The sequence below is a fragment of the Ochotona curzoniae genome, unplaced genomic scaffold (genome assembly GCF_017591425.1).
Source record: "Ochotona curzoniae isolate NIBS_2020 unplaced genomic scaffold, NIBS_Ocur_1.0 scaffold_3890, whole genome shotgun sequence".
Taxonomy (NCBI): Eukaryota; Metazoa; Chordata; class Mammalia; order Lagomorpha; family Ochotonidae; genus Ochotona; species Ochotona curzoniae.
Window position 1 is genome coordinate 9237825 of NW_024467115.1, and position 13152 is coordinate 9250976.

Here is a 13152-nt window from a genome sequence, read left to right on the forward strand (position 1 = left end):
TGTTTATAATATTTCGTGGTATGAATCTTTTCTGGTTGTATCTACTTGGCATGCAAGGGTCATCTGGTGCTTGAAAATTTATGTCTTTCTCAGGATCATTAAATGAACTAACTACTCAGTCTGTCCAAGACAAAGAGGAAAAGATGTTGATTTTTGTGATGTAGGAAAATATTATGACTTCCTCTTTACAATAAAAGCCCTGCTGCAGCTCAGTGTCAGCATTGGCACAATGGCCTTTCTTTTCTTCTGGGACTTTATGCTAGTTGGTTGCTTTACTACGTCTCTAGCAGAAAACTCGCATCTCTCAGACCTACATCCACCTCTGTGGGATGAGAGTCCTGGTCAGTTCAGTGACTTCCAGGTGGAGAACAATGTGTACCTTATTGATGCCTGGGTATACCCTGAGAGAATGGGGATGTATAAAATCCTGCTGAACCAGACAGCCAGGTATTTTTCAAAATTTGGACCAGAAAATGAACAGAATATTTTATGGGGATTGTGTCTGCAGCATGGCTGGCAATATAATACAGGTAAGAATGCTGTACTCATTCTAATTATTTACTCATATAAACTACAAAGTGGGAAATGAGACTCTATATCATATTTATATGTTTCTTCCTTTTTTGCTTCATAATCTTTATTTTCTCTTTTTAATTTGTTTCTTTTGACTCACAATCTTTATTTTTCTCTCTCCATCAATTCTTCCAAAACAGATTGCATATTTCTATTAAAAACTGTAGTTGAATTTGAGGCATAGTTATCAGTCACAAGAAGACATCTCACTGATCTATTGAGCATTTCTTTTTGCTTGTTAAAGATTTATTTATGTATTTGAAAGGCAGAGTTATGGGGAAATAGGCATCTTCCTATTGCTGGTTCACTCCACAAATGTTTACAATGACCGGCTGGACCAGGAGCCTGAAGCTGTATGTGAGTCGGCTATGTGAATCTCAAGGCTCCGCCGAGCCCTTGGTTCGTCTAGCACTGCTTTTCCAGACACTGCAGCAGGGAGCTGGATTAGAATTATAGCCTACAGAATTTCATGACTATAGCCACTGTACAATAATGTAGGCCCCTCATGAGTATTTTTTACAAATATTTACTGAATTGTTATTGAGTGTAGAAGTGTCTTTTTTTGTAAGCTTTAGGAACAGAAGAGTCAAGGAGATGTCTATTTTTTTCTTTTTTTCTTTTTTTTTTTAATATTTTGACAATATTTACAGAGTTAATTAGGGTAAAAAGGTTCAAGGGCTACAGGAAAGTGGGTAAGACTAGTATTTTTCCATATTGTTACCTTCATGTTTAAAGGGAGGTATTAAGGGAGAAGGCCCACCCAATTTCCCACCCTCCCCAGGTCCCGGATGTAGGGTATGCTCTGAGTTTTTGCTCAAGTGGTTTTGATATTTCAACAGTTATGAATCACTGCCAATCTTGCCACTACAAGCACTATGAGGTCATCGAAAAATCCACTGATTGACATAGTCCATCATAGCTGAGATGGTTGGTTGACCTGTTCTGTCTTCTCTCTTTTCTTCGTTAGGGTTCTGAGTCCAGCATTTAGAGTAGGAAGATCTCCAAAGAAACTTTGTCTGAGGTGTTCTCAAACCAGATTCTTGTATGTGCTAGCAAGTACAGGGCCCAGCACAGTCCATCGCCCCGATCAGCTGGTGGTTGCAATTGCTGGGTTGGTTCTGTTTTCACTCCCAACTTTCACTGGAACCAATTGGTGTTGCAGTCCAGCCTGGTTCTGCCCATCACATACTTGGTCCTTGCATAAACTAGTGAGAGCTGCAGCCTAGTTGGAGCGACCTGCAATAACCCCACCAGGCTCATCCCCCTAACCTGGTTTGCCAGTATGTGTAGCAGTAATCCAGTCTGTCCCACACCCCATTCCACTCCAGCCACTATCCTAGTTTTATGCCCTGCCATGAAAGTGGTAACCCAAGAGGGATGAGCCCACTATTTCCCTCCCAGGCTTCTCCAACTACCAGGAGATGTCTATTAAAAACAACAGGTGATACAAAATTGTTTTGGATTTCTGGAAGCACATATGTGACTATGTGATGATGGATATGCTTTACAAATAATCTTCATTTTGTTTATGGATAATTTTCTCCATGTAAGATTAGTTTATCTTAGAAACCTGAAATTCTATAGTGCACAGACATATGCATTTTGAGAAAATACTCATGGATAAAATGAGGTTTTTGTTATGTTTGTCAGGAGTATAATGGTCATAGAATACCAAAACAAGTAATTCATAAGTAGACTTTTATGTAGAAAATGTTACAAGTAGTTTCAAAATGTGCAAAGTAAACCTAACTACATTCTTTCTCCTTTATGCAGATTAGCTGGTCCAAGAGAAATAGTGGTTCCTGTGCCTACCACAGCATGATAATCAATTGTTAAACAGGAAAATATTAAAAGATTAAGAAAATACTAAGTTAATTTGACATGGAAAAGAAAGTTTATTCTTGTTATTTATAGAGTATATATTCATCAGGTGACTTCTCACTTCACAAAACAATCTTTGTATGTAGTTAATATCATTCCCATTTGTATTTAATGAAACAAAGTCTAACAATGATGAAGCAGGAATTTGGATTTTGTGAATCACAATATTTCTGAAGATGTGAAGAAGGCAGTAGAGGAGAAGGAAAGATTATTTTGTATCCTTAACTGTAGACATATGGTGTTAAGAAAACCAAAATTGATTGAGAGACAGTTAACAAAAAGACAGTAAACAAAAGATGAAGGGGTGATAGTAAAATTGCAACATGTCATTCAGACATAAATGTTTGAATAGATTGTTACAAGTAATTTCCATCGTCTCTCCTACAGGCAGGCTAGCTGATCCCAGCAGAAGGACATCCTGTGGCTATGAATCTGGAGATCCTTTGTGCATTTCCGTGGACAGCTGGTGGGCTGGTAGGTTCACTTACACAGCACAGTGGGCATTAGCCTTCCTCAGAGAAAGCCATCAGCCTAAAAGCTTGGGGATAGAGACAGAATTGAAAGAGTCATGTTCAATTTTCAAAAGAAATTAGTTTCACAATGCCCCTTCTGTGGTTTATGTGGCTTTACAGGAATTAAGAGGCACACATCAATCATGATTCCTTGAAATATTTTCAGCTTTCCACTGATGAAAGGGTGGAAAGAAGGACTGATTGACCTGCCAGTGGGCATGCCCTTTCAAGGACCAGCTTTGGCAGATGTGAAGCCTACAATAGTAACAGGCAGACTAGAATAAAGACAGAAGACTAGTGAAAGACCAGGAGGATGTGTTAAACGTTGAACTGCATAGTCTGAGATTGGTACCTATCTGAGTCATTTACCAATCCCTACCCTCAGGCTTCAGTTGTACAATCAATGCTAAAATAACATGAGGACATTTACTCATTATTTAAACTAATTTTATGTTTTAATAATGGAACTGAATCACATAGCACTATCTTAGAGATACATTCTGACACTTACAAGTAAGATGATGTTAAATTTCTTTCTCAGAGTGATACATGAGTTTTCCTGATGGTATCTCAAGTCTTTCAAAAGACCCACCAACAGTGGTGACTACAGATGTAGAATTCAGACTATTATTTTCAGATTTATTCAGTAGTTGTAGTTAGCCTCTGTATCAGGGCATAATTTGGCATTTGTAATGCTTATCTGTGATGAGCAATATTCTGCATCAGTGACTTACAGCAGTAAACAACGGAAGCAAAATATCTAACAAAGTTATCATGTATGAATCTGGTGGAATAGATTATCTATGATTACATTTTTAATGAAAAATATTAGATTGTCAACTCAATTGTCAAAAAATTAACAGAATTTTCCAAAATTTTAATTTAGAGACACATATTTAGACAAAGGATTTTGTACTATCATGATCACAAGTTAAATTTACATATATAAAATACGTGATACCCATTTACCAAATCTATGACTAGGTTAGGATTTTAGAAAAATGCTATACAGCTCCTGTGAGAAAGTTTATCCTGATTCTGTGGACAAATTGACAGCTTTTTAGAGTTAACTATTTTTAAAAATAGTATTGATAATTCCAACAGAATTATTATTTCTTGTCTAATATTCATTATAGCTTATTAATAGAAGCAAGTTAAAGTAGATATGTGACCTTCGTGGGAATTTCACCATTATTTCCTCGGGCTTAGCTTCAGCTATACATTTCTGTATCTCTAGGTCTTTCCTCAATGACTTGTGATTTCCTTTTAAAAGTCATCTTTGACATTTGTTTGTAGTAATAATACGTCTTTTGTTCTTACAGATGTGAATTATTTTCTGAGTGCACTGCCCTTCCTTGCTGCGGTTGATTCTGGCATATTGGGAGTATCTCCAGACCAAGTTAAACTTTTGCCACCTCCCAAGGATCAGATGAAGTTTTGTTATGATGTTTCCAGCTGTCTTTTATCTTTTCCTGAGAAAATGAACAAGTGGAATTTGTTTTACCAGGTTTCCATCTTTTAGTTTCCTAGTTTATACACTTAGGAGAAAGCAAGAGGGCTTCTTTGCTGTCTCACACTTTTTGTCCAGGAGATTTAATCATTGTGTGATGTTTCCCCTTTGATGAAAACGAAAATTAATGTCTGATATCATAATTGAGATTTATAGTCTTTAACATCCAGGCACAATATATCATTAGGATAAAATCTATCTATCCATTCTTATCACCCAGATAAATTATACAAAAATTATGAGCATGTAGAATATGTTGTTAAATAATAAATAAATATTTTGGCTACTTGAAACCTCAAGTCAGCTGAATTGGGAAGAAGTGTGATCAGTTTACCTGGTGATTACAATGGGCAGAACTAAAACTTTAAGTGTTATTATAAAGTAAATATCTAATGTTCCAAGCAAAGACAATGGTTAAGCATAGACATGTACTGAAATGAATAATGGAAAGATAGATTTACAATTTCTTTAAATAATTGATGAATCATTTCAGATATAATTAAATTAACTAATAATTCTCTTTGTTTTACTCATTATGTTTTATAGTATTTTTAACAATGTAAGTGGAAAAAAAAGTGAACATTTCCTGACAGAGACAAAATATGAATTGTTTACACATTACAAAGTGTCAATACTTGACATGAGTTTTTTCTAGATGCATGCGTTATTAGAAATAATCAGTACTTTTTTTATTCTTTACAAAGTTCAGGCACTAAGTTTTTACAGATAGGTTGTTGGAATATAAATTTCTGTTTCACAGGGAATACTGCAAAATTATGCATTTAGACAAGACTGAGTTTCATAAAAATAGTTACTATTGCTCAACTATTAATTTTTTCTCTCTAGTATTTGCAGTCACCCTCTAGTAACTTTGATGACCTGTTAAAATACTTATGGGCGGCACATATCTCCAGCTTGGAAGATACATGTGAGCATTTTGAAGATAGGTAAGAATTGATACTTAGTTATTTTTAGTTTAATACACTATATTATTTAAAAATTTTTAAATTAGCTTTTGACAGAATCAATAATTTGCAGATTGCCTTCTAAGAATGTAATGATATTCTCTTCCTCTGTTATATCTTCCCTCCCATTCTCCTTCCATCTTTCTAAGTATTTTAAAATTTAGATTACTTAAAATGTCTTAATATGTCACTGAATAAGAATCTTAGTAAGAAAACCAGAAGACCTAGTGTAGTACAAATACATATAAACCAATATAAATAATAATTAAGTAGGGAGATGAACATTCCACCAAGACACAGTAAATTTTAAACTAATCACTGATCATTAAAACTGTAGTAGCATAACAATATTAATTTGTTGGTTTTACCAAGTTCAAAACAAAATGTTACAAAACTGTCTTTGCAACAATACTGATACACACAGACATTTTTCCTGTTTTTTTTTTTGTTTGTTTGTTAATTTTAGTTCCCACAATAAAGGAGAACTTTTCAAGCTAAATATTCTAAATAATAAATTTGTTTGTTATAGATTACAATACTGGAGTATAAATATTTTTACCATAATCAATAAAAGTTCGTCTCAAAGACAAGCAAACAAATGAAATACAAGAGGTTTCTCCAATTGTGAGAGCATTATAGAATTACCTACATGGGCGACCTTCATTATTTTCTTCAGTTACATAATGTGGTGGTACAACTTTGGAAAGATCTAGTAAGCATGAAGGTTTACATGACAGCTAGCTTACAACTTTGCAAAGCCGATATGAATACTGTGTTATTTAGAAATGGAAGGTTTGGAAGTAAATAACACCATTGAAAGGGCGAAACCAATAACCGGCATTACTATGGGTAGGTCAAAAAGCAGAAGTAGTGAAGGGAGGAACTGCTGGAATGGTTTGAGTAGATATGTGAATTGAGGCAGGTATGTTTGAGTGCTTTTCTGTTCTCTTCAGTTTTGTATGTACAATGGCATCGTTCAGCAGGACAAAAGCCTTGGTCAGTATATTCATAGGATATGCTATCCTCATCCTGTTGATATGACTTCAAGTTGCTGGATATTAAGGGAAATTCAGCCATTTATTTTCTGAGGAATGTCTGTAACACAACTTGGGTTTCCAGGTATCACATCAAAAACTCTAATATTCCCTCTCTTCTGATGACAGGAAGCAGACATGGGGTTATCAAGCAATGTTCTTGAGTGGAGATGGTCAGCATCCATATTTGGATGGATAGAAAAATGTTGCTACGAATTTTTTTTTTTAAATTGATGTTTCAGGTTCATCTCAAAAAGTAAAATAATTGTGAAGTATTGTTGTGCAGAAGCAGTATTTTGATAAAAGTCCATTCAATTATTTTTGTTTCTGTTATAATTTTGGGGTCCTGTTCAGCAGATTCTTTACCTGAAATTTTTATCTAAAATATAAAAGTACACTTGTTTATGATATCATTTCATCATGTACGTACATTTACATAATGCTCAAAATAGGATAAATGATAAGAAATAGTATGTCAAGAAGTTCATGGGAGATGAAAATTAAACTTGTTTGCAAAACATTCTTGAATTTCATGCATATCTCTTCCATGAAAAGCATTTTTAAATTCTTTTTGAATTTTTGCAACAGCATCCATTTGAAGATTTTTTTTAGCACCTAAATAAACATCATCTATAGTAATTGTTAATCAAGCCTTTTTAAAGTCCTTAATTTATTTTCCTGAACCATTGAAGGCATCATTAGTGAAACCATTAAATATCTCTTTTATTTTTTAAAATTTACAGTGCACTATCGCTATCAAAAATCTGTACAGTTACAGAGAGAAAGTGAGAGAGACAGAGATAGACACTGAGAGACTGAGAGACGAGCTGCACTGGCTGGTTTACCTCCCTAGAAGGCCACAATGACCAGCACTAGGCTAGATTCAAACCAGCAGCCAAAAGTGCCATATTTTTCAGTGTTGTCAAATTAGAATAACAAAGGCAAGGTTTAAAGATAAAGGAAAGAGAAAATTCTATTTATTGATAGATGAAGTGGTAACTTATCAGTGTGTCACAAACTACCAACCAAGGGAGTTCAGAAATATAAGATTTGTTTGGGAGGACACAACTAGGCTATGTTACAAATTAGAGGCAGGGGCTTGAAGTCAACAGCCAAATGCTGAAACAGGTTGCAGATCCCAAAGTAGGATTTTCTAAAAAGCTATATCTTAAGTGTTAGTGCAGCTTTTCAAGAAAAATGATGGATGAGAATTGAAGATTTGATCTTCGCATGGGTAGAACATAAAGCATATTGTACATTGGTGAGCAGCTGCATAACATTTGACTGGAAACTGAAAGAAGAAAAGCCTTGACTTAGGGGATTCCAGTGTTTCATTAACCATAATAACACCCACTTCCCCCAAAATCTATGGCCAGTAAGATTTATTATTCTTCTAGCCACACTTCATTATGCCCTGTTTAGTTACCCATTCTCTTTTACACTTCATTACTGTAGATGGCAGATGCCATGCTAAGTGTGTGAAAGGGGTCAAGGGAAAAGAGATGGAATTTGTATGAGAAGGAACCAATATGCTTGGAAGTAGCCAGTCATTTACACATCAAAAGTCTTGCTTGTATGGGCTATCTTTGTAGTGAGATTAGGGATTGTGGTGATAGTATTAACCTTCCATACTATAAACAATCTACCTAACTCTTCCTGGCCTGGAACCAAGAAGACTATTCAATCTGGTGAAAGTGTAATAAAGAGCCTGGGAAGAATTTCATGCTTGAAAAGTCCTTTAACTGGCAATATCCCCAGGAAGAGGAACAGGGGAGGAGAAACAGTAGGAAGATTTGGACCACATGTACATATAAATATCAGTCTAACTACAAACTGGACACTTAGTTCTATTAAGTAACCTACTTTGACTGTCAGACGTACTACTTCAGTAAGCTTTGTCAGTTGCATGCTGCCAGTCTCTCGCATTTGATATTCTTTTTCTTACTGGGGAACAGGAAAGATTATTCCAGCTACCTTTGATAATGAAATAATCCTTCCTGGATTAAAATCTTTCACTACCTGTTTCACATATCCTGAAGAATGAACTGAAGACATTACATTATAAAACCTATATTTAAGAGAGTGGTGTTTCGGACTCAGCACGGTGACGTATCAAGATGATCCTCTACCCTGACGCCAGGCTCCCATATATGCATGGCGTACCATAGATGCTCGTTCATGTCCTGGGTGTTCCACTTCGAATCCAGCTCTCTGCTAATGGCTTGGAAAATAGTTGAGGATGGGTCAAATTCCTGGGCTCCTGCACCAATGTGAGAGAGCTGGAAGAAGCTCCTGGCTTCAGGTAAGTCAGCTTTGGCTGTAGCAGTCATTTAAGGAATGAACTAGCGATGGAAGATCTCTCTGACTCTCCCTCCCTCAGTAATTTTATTTCAATTAAAATAAATAAATTTTTCTAAAAAGATAGTGGTGTTATGAATTTAGCTTTTTGGCAAAGATGACTTTTATAAAGGAGATTGAGGATGAAATTCTGAGGTGACTCACTATGATTATGTACTTTTGTACTTGTCTTTTAGAATTGTTCATTATTATAAACCGGAAGCTGAGTTTGGCAAAAACTGGACATTGGCTGTGGGATATTTGGCTGCATCTCGCATTCCTACAACCCTGGTTAGAGTGCACGAATCCCAGAAAGGCCTGCCACCACGAGTCCTTGTTGATACTGATGTGGCCCCATTCATCAGCGACTTGACTTATCTTCAGAACACAGTGCTGTCAGTTCTAGATATTCTTTGTAGTGTTGATCAAATGACAGGTAAGAATCTTGAATAGTTGCATTACAATATTAATATTGTGTCAAAGAGGCAGAGAGGATAATAATTGATCAGGGATGTAGAAATTCCCACACACTCTAGAAAGGATGTTACAGCGTTGCCTGGGGGTATATTTCATTTCTTTTATAAAACCTTCTGATATATGACAGGGCCATTGAATAAGCACACACCTTGGTGTTCACACTTATGGCCTGTCCTTTTTCTCAGATTATATATTGAAATTTGTGTACTGATGTATGTTTGTGTAGTAGATATTCACACATACTCCATAATTTACTCAAAATATTTTCTATTTTACTTTTTAAAAAGATAAGGAGATTTCAATGCAAAACCTGCATGTTCAATATAAATGTTTCCAATTCAGCTTTTTTGAATTTTATGAATCTAGTATTGTTTCTTATATCAGATATTATTTGTCCCAGCTCTGTCAATGCCACATTTTCATCTTACAGTACAATGTAGGGTTCTCCTATGACAACTTTGGTAATTAATATGTCATTTCTATTTTCTGTATATGGATTGAAGCAAAGCATTATATTATCACTGTTTTTTTTGAAGTAAAAATTGAATTAGTAAGATAGAAATTATGCAAATCCTGAGTGAATTAAACAGATGATTTAAAAACCTTTGCATTTATCAAAAAAACAAAATCCCCAAACAATTTTAATGCTATGTAATTGAAGATTCTTCTTACTTGAGCTATGGCAATGATACCACATTTTCATTTATATGCCGCTTCCTCTTGCACAATCAGAAATAGACTGTATCCTTCCATCTGTGGGGATTTTTCTTGCAATGTTTTCAGAAATGGAACTGACTCAGCTCATTCTATTTAATACACATTTTGACTATTTCATTTCATGAAAGATCATATTTCAGACATTGGCTATTATATGCTATTGACAATAATTTAAAAATGACACTATTCACATGTTTTGATTCTGATACTCAATTAAGGAAAGGTAATGAAATAAAATTGCAGGTCAGATATTGTCAAATGACATTGGCAATAATGTGATAACAACATACCCAGTTTGCCTTTCCTGGTATAATTTATGATTTTCCCCACCAAGTTAGAAGAGGAGAAATGAAATAAAGTTGACAAGTCATAATCGCCATATAGTACTTGAACTGCTTGCAATAATTTAAAAGAAATAATTTTGCATGTAATGTCTTTTACAGGTTCATTATCTTTGATCATATGGAAAAATGCAATGAAGGCACAAATCGTAAGGAAGCTAGTTCTAGATCTCTTTGATTACTTCTTTGTTACCAATTAGAGACTTCTGGAAATGTTTATTGATTTAAAAATGAATGAAGCTAGTTTCTTTATAACTAGTGTTTTATATTGATATAATCACATCCATGTAATTTCATTGCTTCTGAGTGTTTGACATATGCACATTTGTTAGAATTTTGTCTATATAGTCCTAATTTTAAATTCAAATACCATGATTATTTTGTTGAGTTAATATTACATGATTCTTGAAATCATCAATAATAAAGTTGTTTATGATTCATTTAAGCTACAAAAAATCACTGAGGTAATAATAAGCAATTATTAAATTTCTATGTCTCTCGTGTTTCTATCTTATATAATTTTAATTCATAAGATTTATATAGCCCTAATACCTGCTGATATATAACCAAATTCCCATGCATTTGGGAATAAAATACTGACATTCAATTAGTATTTAAAACCAGTAAAACAGAATTGCTATCCTCTAACAGAATTGTCATTGTTTCTGTGTGTTGTAGCTGACTGCAAGAGATCCCCAATTACATTACTAGTGCTTCCATCATTGCCCCACTGTTAACATGAAAGCTTCAGGGTTATTCTCGTTTAAGAGAAGGGGGGATGATTTACAAAGCCAACATGAATCTTTCATATAAAGGCTTTCCCATTGATAGTAACCTCTGGAAAATGAAGTTGGACACATTTATTTGAACAGCATATGTATTGAAGAAGGATAAATGTACTCGAAATCTCAGCTGTTTGATTTTTCCAGTTCAATTTTCTGGTGTGCCTGTGCTACATCTTATTTACTGTTACAATAATAGGCCCTTCTTTTTGTGATTAGTGCAAGAAGTCAATAAAAGCATGATATATAAACGTAGTGCTCTTCCCAACATGTCAGAGGAATCTGCGTAGAGAGGAAACCGTCATTACAACAGTTCTTCTAGTTGGATGCATGTTCTATTTCTGGGAAAATGTAAACATCTATGATTATCCAAGAGCACCAGTAAATGTTTTTAATTGCATAAACACAAAGAGGATTTCCCAGTAAGTGCAAACAACATAGGCAGTGTAGTAAATATTCTCTCAAATCTGAAACCATGAGAAACTGTGCATCTTTGCAACATTTACACAAATATTTAGCAAAGTCTCAATATTATGTGAAAGGACAATGAAGAAAGAGCAAAAATAACTTAGACAGCAAAAACTGAACCAGCACCAGTGACCCCATGTCATCCTAGCAGGCACAAGTAGATCAAGACAAACTGCAGGTGAAGGCCAGGGTAGAAGTCTTCTAGCAAAATCAGGTACAATAAATTTTTTTTCCTGGTCACTCAGACTCATGAACTACTCAGAATAAGTAGCATCTAAAAGGACTAGGTCTTAAATTTAAAGGGGACTTTAACTTAAAACACAACATAACTGAAAAATAGGTGGTGGTCCAGCTGTAGTCTTCTGCAAGTGTCACTTGTAAACATGACATATTACATGACATATTATATGACATATGTATATGAAAATGATCACACAAAATATCCAATGTAAAAGGACTATAAACATATATGGATGTGTTTACCTTTGGGATGGGCACAGGCTTTTTAAAAGTTAAATTAGGCAATGAATTATTAGTTTGATCACATAATATATAAATATTTCCCATGATAAAGTATCATAGCTAAAATATAAATTATCTGGAATAAAATATTCATAATAGAAGTCATAGAGAAGGAGTAATATCCATTGAATTCTGAGAATTATTTAGTATGGTGGAAAACTGAAAAAAAACTAACAGAAAAAAAAATGAGATGAAAGGATGATAGACCTTCAAGATATAACAATGACACAGAGATTTAAACAAAGTATAAATTAAAAGCAGGGACCATGAAAATGCATCTAAATTCACAATGATAGAAATGCTTTAAGAGGCTGATGCTGAGACTTAGTGTATAAACCTGCTGCCTGAGGCACTGGCATTCTATACGTGCACGAGTTTGATCCCCGCTACTCCACTTCCAATCTAGATCCCTGACATTGCACCTGAGACAGCAGAGGAGGATGACTCAAATTCTTGGTCCTTGATGTGGGAGACCTGGAAAAAGTTCCTGGTTCCCAGGTTTAAGCCAGCAAAGCTCTTGCAATTGTAATCATTAGGAACTGAACCAGCTGATAGAAGAGCTTCCTCTGTTTTCTTCTCTGTGTAACTCTGCCTTTAAAATATATAAATATCTTTTCCCCCCCAAAAAAAAGATTTATTTATTTTTGTTGGAAAGGCAGAAATACAGAGAGGAAGATCTTCCATCTGACGGCTTACTCCCCAAGAAGCTGCAATGGCTGGTACTGAGTCGATCTGAAGCCAGGAACCAGGAGCTTGTTCTGGGTCTCCCATGCAGGTGCAGGGTCCCAATAGGCAGGTGGAGATCCAGGGATGTTCTCCTACATAAACTAAACATTCACTAAACAGAAGAGTGAATTCTGTGCACTAAAAAATAAGAAGAAAGAAAAATTAAATGGATGAGGCAGACTTTCAGTCAAGAAAGTAGAAACAAACATCATGTCCCTGTTAAGATTATTAACACCATTACCAATAGCACAACAAAAATTTAGTTCTCATGTGATTGTTATTTAAAGATATTGAAGGAAATTCTTCA

General features: G+C 34.9%; 1 protein-coding gene across 1 annotated transcript; it reads left to right on the forward strand.

Moving 5' to 3' along the window:
• The first annotated feature begins 229 nt into the window (after nt 1-229).
• Nucleotides 230-10566, forward strand: CUNH6orf58 (chromosome unknown C6orf58 homolog). The gene is made up of 6 exons (XM_040965459.1): nt 230-530; nt 2842-2928; nt 4289-4473; nt 5323-5423; nt 9010-9248; nt 10450-10566. Exons 1-6 carry the CDS (start codon nt 230-232, stop codon nt 10545-10547), a joined length of 1011 nt encoding a protein of 336 aa, XP_040821393.1. The 3' UTR covers nt 10548-10566.
• Nucleotides 10567-13152: the final 2586 nt, after the last annotated feature.